At 40.7% G+C, this 8,621-nt stretch overlaps 1 protein-coding gene across 1 annotated transcript in view; it reads right to left on the bottom strand.

Moving 5' to 3' along the window:
• Positions 1-8,550, bottom strand: part of tspan9a (tetraspanin 9a) — a 49,879-nt gene extending 41,329 nt beyond the window's left edge. Inside the window, exon 1 of the mRNA XM_014030715.1 lies at positions 7,506-8,550. Coding sequence (XP_013886169.1) covers positions 7,506-7,874 — 369 coding nt within the window. The 5' untranslated portion in view covers positions 7,875-8,550. The remainder of the gene's footprint in view (positions 1-7,505) is intronic.
• Between the last annotated feature and the right edge of the window lie 71 nt (positions 8,551-8,621).

Here is an 8,621-nt window from a genome sequence, read left to right as displayed (position 1 = left end):
TTGGTGAATGCCACAAATTCTCCTAAATCACTCGTACGCACAACTTAAGAACAAATCTGTGCGTACGAACGGTTCTTGCATGAGGCCCATTGTTTAAAAGGATAAATCCTTGCCCYATAGCAAACATGATGCTGCGCCAAACATCAGACAAATTTAAATAATATTGTTTCTTAGTACAAATATTTTTTTACGAATTCCTGCAAAAGGCTAATAAAGTATATATTATAGATTAAAGGACATYTAGTGTTTGCTTCAAAAGGACTCTAGCGATCAATAAAAAGCTTGTTCGCAAATAACCAAGGCTAACAAGTTTGTGTAGAAATCCACAACAGGATAWTAGAATAACAGGTCTGGAAATAAAAGACAAGAAAATGAACAGTGATAGCAAACATCTTCAAATGTAGCAAGATTGCTACATTTTGTTTCAGTGTTAATAGACCAATTTCTTTTCATCGCTTGAATTCCACGTTGAAATGTGAAATCATTCTCAACAGTAAGGCTGCGAGGATGAGGTTGTTTTGTTCAAATTTTACCCCAAAAGCATCTGTAATGAGTAGAAAAGCCTTGTTTGCTCTCCTATGTTTTCTTTCTCTGAATAGCTCTATGTGTTTTTAAGAGGGAGGTTCACATGTTGGAATAAAAATGCAAAATATCAACTTCAATTTTGATGACTACTGTCTTCTCTTCATGTTGCTCTCACCTGGCCATGAGGAGTTATTTGACATTAAAGTTAAAAAGGCATTTGGGAATCCTTCATGGTTTTACATACACCCCCATGTAGAGCAAGGGTACTAATGCAAATAAAGAATGAAAGAGTGTTAAAGTGCCAATCGGAGTGCTGAAACCTTTAATCTTTGCAGGCACCAATTTATCAGTCGTATCCAGGTTGAAGGTTTGTGGTTCACACAGCCAACACAAGCTGGTAACAGAAACTAAGTATCAGTTGTCAAATTGTAAATTCAAAAAGAGCTAGGGGGAGTTGGAACATTCACTATACAGAAAAAAATACCGTATTCATCACTTCAAAAGATTTGTCCTACAGAATTACAGTTTACMTTTCAAAAAGGGATTTTTAAGACAGGATAGCAGCTCGGGAGAGTGGGATGGTACGCAGCACAAAAACGAGTTGAATTTTGATCAGATGAAGTACATAAAATCAGATTTAATCTGCTGGGTCATGCCATTGTGCCTAATCCAATACATATGCGAAAATATTTTAGGTAAATTTTCATGTTATGGCAAAAAATTTCCCTCCTTTTTAAATGTTACATTTTTGATTTCCTTTTCAATAACTTGGATAATTTACATATTCGGACAACACTTAATCTGTCTCTTGCACTGAGCCACAGCCTTGTAATCCTGAAGCAGCAGGTTTGAACACAAGTTGCATCAGGAGGGGTAATTGCCAAAACCTTTAAACACGTTCGCTCGGTGTGGGGATCCCTGCAGAAGGGAGCAGCCAAAAGAAAAACAGCAGCTTTCATTGAACGACTTAGGTAATTTAGGTAATTTWTCATGTTATGGTAACAAGTTCCCACCTTTTTATATGTTGCATTTAACACTTGTATTGAATTTTTATTCAKTGTACGTCAGTGGTGGAGCCASARGTTTTTCTCAGGGMTGGCCAGACTYGGACCACTACACACACYGMMGTGGCCAGGAAAATTACATCATTTTTTACTTGAAAGTTTCTGCAGATCTTTGTGTTTTGGTCATTTCCTTGTGTCCTTATACAGGCAYTGACRACCTTATAAACATGGGTGTCAGAACCATTTTAAAAGTGAGGGGACACATTGTTGGGGTGTCTGGGGGTCCGCCCCCAGAAAATTTTGAATGAAATAGATGCCATTTCCTGCATTCTGGTGTATTTTACCAGGTTYTTAAACATACTTTAACCTACATAAATTAACACTTGATTTAATAATTATTCCAGAAACAGATTCTTCATTAAACTAGTTTCATTATGCTGTTTTTAAAGTCACTGCTACAGCTGAGATAAGGTTAATTAATGTGTCATAATGTATCATATCAAATGACTTTAGGGTGCTTTTTACTTTTATATTGTTTATGATTTATTTTTAATTGTAACACATCATTGTGCCAAATAATGATGACCTTCAACTGCATGTTTAAAACTAGTATTAATAACTTTACCCAATGAYCAGGTGCAYTTTTGYTAATCACCAACAGTGAATTTAAAGGGGCATTTCACTTTTTCTGATTTAGCGATAGGTCTACTCATAACCAAAAGGGACAGAGCATCATGCAGCCTTCATAACAGAAAATGACACTGTGTTATAAATCTGCRYCCATAAGTCACATTACTTAAAAAAACAATCACTTTTTTGTCACTTCTTTGAACTTGGTGATATTTCAAACACTGCCACCAACTGTTCAGGAGGATTATTACACCCCTAAAGGTTGTTTCACTGTGGAAAAGGTGTGCACAGCAGGGTGGCCAATGGGGTGGCCAAAGATTTGTCTGTCGTGGCCATGGCCACCCCTGGCCACCCCCTGGCTCTGCCCCTGATGTACGTCTAATTCTAAGTCTGCAGATACAGTAAGACATAAAGTATTTTTTTCTTTACTGTTAGATACACGTGAGTACTGAATACCAAAAAAGCAACAAAATTGATGACTAAAAAAAGCTTATATGCTTGCATCTGTGATTTGAATTAAAAGCTCAGTCATTTTGCTCTAAATTACCTCTCTAATAAATTATCACTGTAATAAAACAATGCAGTTTTAATTTCTCATGACTTAGCATCGTGACCATTCTTTAACAAAAAATAGCAACTGAATGATGAAGTATTGAAGAACAGTTTATCCCAACATTGATCAGAGATGGCTGAAAATCCTAATGTATATAAAAAAAGCACCACCACTGCATTCAAGTGTAAAATGCAACTTCGGTTCATCTGGTCTATTACCTCGATCCCCAAGAGTGAAACCCGGCATCTCCATATACCAACTGATCTGCAGCACGAGCTAATGAGCTCAGAGGCAATACACAACACGGCCTGGAAATCGAAGCAGCCGGAGAGAGACATGTAAATTAGCAGAATTTCCCAAATGAGCCACTGGACAAAAGAAGGCATATGGAGATATTTACCAAGCAGATCAGCCCAATCTGAATCAAAGCTCAGCAATTTAACAGAAACCACTAAATTCAAGGCTTGATTAAAAGGCATGTGGATATGATGAGTCATATTCAGGCATGTTATAATGATATGAATGATTCTTTGCATGATGTGTGATCAAACTGACTCAGCATTTGTGTGATAGCCTGAGGTAATCATTTTTCTGGCCATAATAGTTAAGACAATGTATTTTGCCATTTCCAACTTGTTTGAGAACTGAAACAAGTTAAAATGATTTCACACAATATATGCAACACTATGACATATATAGAGCTTGTTTCATCATGCATGCATTGAACACTCATTTGTGTGCTCAAACCCTTGTTTTACCTGACAGTGACTGATGGCGCTTAGCTGCGCTTTTTGTTATCAAAAAGAAAGAAAGAAAGAAAATGAACAGTTCATAACTTTAACATGGTTTCTTGAACTAATAAAGATTACTGAGGCTTTCATGTGCCAACATGGAGAATGAAAAAGGCAAATTACTTCAGCACCTTGGACTGCATCCCCACAGCGTTCCAGGCAAAGGTGGAAGCAAAGGAACGGCTTGTTTTAAAAATTTTAATGATGTTCCTTAAGACAAAACACTTGTGCACACATTAATACCCATTTTGTTCTGTCAATCACCTCTGGTAGCAACCAAGCATGGGCACATTTGAAACAATAAATGTCCAATTTTGTGAATAAACTGATAGGAAGCCTTGTCGTTTGCCGTCTTGGACCAAATGGTTTAAAAATCCAGCAGCAATCCCTGAAGTAAGCACAGGAATTCATGAATGCTAAACACACTTGGTTTTCTCTTCTGCAACAAAGGAGGAGCTTTGATACTACCCTTCTTGTATTAGAATAAGACTGCTGAACTGACACTTTTGCCTTTCAATATGAATATCAAATAAGAATTTAGCTTTTGATACGYCACCATAATGACACAGCTGGGATTGGCTTATTAAGCTTCTGTATCTTTAACAAAGAAAACAAGTCTGTSTGTGATGTTGCCTGTAAACTGCAGAAGAAATAACTGTATTTTTTTGCCCCCCATTTTAAACTCTTGCTTCTAAAAGTACACAGTGCCACTGGACAAAATAAGTACTTGGAGCAAAGGACAATTGAATATTGAACCGGAGGGCTTGATAGTGGATGCTGTGCATACCAAGAATTTACTATAAAATAAGAAGAGAAAATCCTTGCTCCCAGCAAGAACACCAGAACTGATACGCTCTCAAGGCTGACACCAAAAGGATTTAACATCAAGTGCCCCATCAGGCTCATCCAACAGACACTTTTTGAAAGTGTGTTTAAAGAAAGCAAACACAACAGATTCTCTTCCTGACCAAAGCACATTCTTTGTCACACCTCAAAGGGCATTTGCTTTGATGATGCTGGCTTTAACATAGAGCTGTCCTAAAGAGCTGCGGTCTCAATCCTTAACTGCACAACCCAATACTGCTCTAATCTGCCGGAAACTCCCCCCCTACAGCTCAGACTCTTCTAATCCCATATAAGAAAGAGGAGCCAGATGGTCACGAACAACTGCCGTGGGGGTTAAGAATGAGCGTATGCGTAGAAATGCCTAAAGTGCCTGCCATGGTTTACCTTGAGCTTTAAGTTACCACAGTACACAGCTGATGATGAGKGGGTGATGGACGCACTTCGGAGGATGGCTGATATCTGTGCGTATCCACAGTCAGTGTGTTTGTGTATGTGCACACAGTCCGATAGACGCGGCCCCTGCTGTACTTYGTATCCGGTTACTGCAACAGCACACCATTCCTTCGGCAGGCTTGAGATGAGACGACAGAAGTAAAAGGGTCAAACCTTCCTCCCAGCTTCAGTAACCTTGTGAGTTTTGGAGTATCAAAGCGTAGTCCCAGGAGTGTCACGGTACAACATACCTCTCACCCCGATTGCTCAGCCRCGGAGTGCTCAGGCACCCTATCCTGACCCCTCACTGATGAGTCACCCCATTATTCTTAGCTCCACTAACCTTTAAATAGGTAGGCCGCTGCCCTAAAATCTGGAGTTCCAAAGGTCCCGAATGAGTTGCAAGCTGTCACATGTTGATAGACCGACTCATCACATTACTCCACTCGTTTTATGAACCACTAGTTAAACTGTCGTTACAATGAGTTAGGGTRAGGAAGAAAACAAGAGCATGAATCTGTGGGAATAGACGAAAATCTGAACGCTGAGAACTTTTTGGGGAAACATTACCTGCGTAATATTTCAGCGAATGCACAGCAGAAAATAACACACGCAATAAGKGATGCTCTCAGGGCAGCCTTGAAGCATTTCATTTAGGACCAAGAAGTTCAGAACCATGTACATCGGAGGTCACGAACCCTCAAATTCATAGCTTCTTTTCCACTTCCTTATTAGTGGTGTGCAGGATAGTTATTAGCAGCAGAGTTTCACTACTGAAAAGGGTTAAGCACATATTGAGCCTGGAAAGCGCTTGGGAAGTAAAAGCCTTCCCACAAATCTCTTGTGGCTGGCTCTTAAAGAAAAGTGGATATTAATGACCTTGTAACTCTGGCTAAAAATTGACTTGGTTGCTCTAAGGCTTTTAAGCAGACCAAGATAAAATAAAGGTACCTGATGGTGTTCCTGTGTTGTACAGGTTCAAACTATGTGTTGGAGTCATCATCACGAGAAACATAAACTTTCAGGGWCAAATTTAAGTTTGAGCAACTTTTAAACTACGGATAAATTAGTAAATGTGTATGTGAAGACAAATTTGTTTTGTTTCTGCAAGAAAGAGTTACAATGAAATGATTTTATCTTCCATTCAGTGTCACAAAAATCTTGCAAGTTTGGAAAAAGTGAACTATCCAAATATTGGCCATGTTACCAGCCTGCTTTTTATRAGTTTTTGATTAGCAAAAATACAAGAATTACTTATTTAATTCCAAACTTACARTACAGCAATGTTGCATTTCAACAATTTTGTTTTTTATTAAATGTATTAATAATGAACAACTGCTGACCAATCACTTAACTGCGTAGCCATCCCATTTCTAATGCAAACAGTACCCATGTTGAGGCAAGACCACTTCCTTGGATTCTACTGACTGAGATGAAAACCAASCCAAGTCAATAACTTCATTAATGAATCCATCATGAACAAAGATTTTATGACCTTTTCATTCTCTTAAATAAACATTGACATAAACTGAAGCACACCATGTAGACCCTGAGCCATTTGCCAATCATTTCCGTCTCTGCCTCTGTGGACTGGATTTAATGGGAGTATGAAACCAAGACATCATCCTTCAGAAGCAAAAAGGTCCAGAGCTTCAGTGACGAACAAAGCCAGCCCTGGAGATTTCAGTTTTCACAGAAATGGTGGGCATCTGGGCGGATTTACYATTGTTTGGGGGGCTGGGGGGCGGATATATGTGTGTTTTTGTATTGCTGGCCTGTTCAGAGCTGGGCTGAAACTAATGCCACCACTGTGCCCCAGTTAACAGAGCTCCCAGTCCAGTGACGCTGTGGGTTTGATGGAGACTCAAGTGTTGGGATGTTTTTACGCTTCACACATCACTGCGTTCACACAAAAGACTTACCCTCATAACCTATAAGCCCTTTAATCCATTCTGTAATCTTTCAAATGATAACCATTGTTACAATAAATGCCCATGCATGAAAACACAAAGCAGAGTCAGCCATGCACTGACGTTTCTTTCATGAATGAGTGATTCACAAGCTGACATTTATGGCTGTCATTACTGTAAGCATTATATTTACAAAGCAACAATGTATCTTTAGTTGTATTGGTTACAGTTTGAAAACAGCTTTAAAATCTGTGGATTTTCCTCTGATTTTAGTTTCATCAAAAGCAAATGAGTTCATAATTTATCAAAGAGTTGATGATAAAGTGAAACAAAATTCAGTCTCTTTGAAACGATAGCTGACCATCTATGCTCTAACACCCCCCCCACCCCGGGGAAACACTATCACTTGCAAACCAGAACATGCATTTCAGCTGTAAGTCCACTATAAATCATAAGCATCAAGAGTGACCCTAATGAACCCCCACCATAACGCATAATACAAAAGGAGACCTGGTGGATTGCCACRGACTCTGTCATTGCATCCAAGAATAGCAACTTGCACAGAACAGAGCAAGCATAAACACCCTGATGTAATTAGAAACGCATGACTGKCCTGACAGCCATCATTTTTGTCATAAAGTAACGTTGCRTAATTAACATTTTAAAACATTTATCACTCACTGAGCCTTTACATTTGTAAATGTACCAAACCACTTTGTCTGCATAATCGTTGGATTTAAACAACAAAAACAGCAACAGGATCAATGGGAGCAAGTATGCAGTGACAAACATTTTAAAAAAATGAGCCACTTACCCAGAAGATAAGGTTGAAGATGAACATCATATATTTCAAGCAGCACAAGCAGCCTCTCGCCATGTTGCACTTCTTGAATTCTAAAAGGAACACAAAGGATAGATCCAGGTAAAAGACCACGTATTTGCTGCCTTTGGGTGAGCTGTATTTGTTGTTAGTCTTGTCTCCCCCGCTGGCATCAGCTGCCGCTCCAGCTTGTCCCTGCTGTGCGTTTTTGCGTGGCCCCGTTGAGCCGTAGAAAGCGCCGGCAGTGAAGCCGCGGCCGCCGAACGGGCGGCCAGACGTGGAGGCTTGAGGAAAATCAGAATCGCGGCTGTCTACGGATGGGCTACGGTGAATGGCTGACTCCTCACTGCTGGACTTCTCCATGCTCTAGGGCTGCAGCTGCTGATGAGGGGAGCTTTGACGCACAGTCTAACATAGTCTCAGAGATAACAGGACGGAGCAACTTGCCCTCCGAATCTCCACCACTTCACACTTTCAAACAAAGAAAAAAGGCACCAAGCTTTGCAACTGCATCCACTTTTTTTTTAAAGTCCTTTGCACAGGAGTGAGTTGAACTGAGATGCACAGGCACTTCTAGCAGGTTTACAGTAAGTGCCCTCTGCTTAGTGCTGCTGCCTTGCTGGGATAATCCTGAAGTAAGCTGTGCCGGAGGGTCCAGCGAGGAGCATTACCCTCGCCTTTTGACAGGACAGTGCTTCTAGGAAGAAGTTCCCGCACTCTCTCCTGCGATATCACTCTCCACCTGCGCTTCTTATTGATGCGCCTGTGTTCCAGCGGGAGTGAGACCTCAGTGCGTCTCAGTTGCTCCACGATCTCTTGCTGACCGGGTAACTCTCCCCACCCACTCCCTCTTTTCCTCTCCTCTTCCCACTGCCCTGCTCCTTCTCAGTCCTCCTCTTCTCTACATGGGCTGATGCGCTCTRCCTTCACGTGCGCTCTCTCTCTCTGCCTGTTTCTGAGTGTGCGTCTCTTCTCTAGTGTACCATTCTGCGCCCAGCGTCTCAGCTCTCTGCACCGCCTGCGCTCTGCTCCCCCCAATAGCAGAGTGCCGGCTGATGTGCTATTATCGGCAGACGCAACTAATGGGCATTCCCTATCTCCCAACAAGAG

Source organism: Austrofundulus limnaeus, unplaced genomic scaffold (genome assembly GCF_001266775.1).
Source record: "Austrofundulus limnaeus strain Quisiro unplaced genomic scaffold, Austrofundulus_limnaeus-1.0 Scaffold1107, whole genome shotgun sequence".
NCBI classification, from domain to species: domain Eukaryota; kingdom Metazoa; phylum Chordata; class Actinopteri; order Cyprinodontiformes; family Rivulidae; genus Austrofundulus; species Austrofundulus limnaeus.
This window is presented reverse-complemented; position numbering and strand designations above follow the sequence as displayed.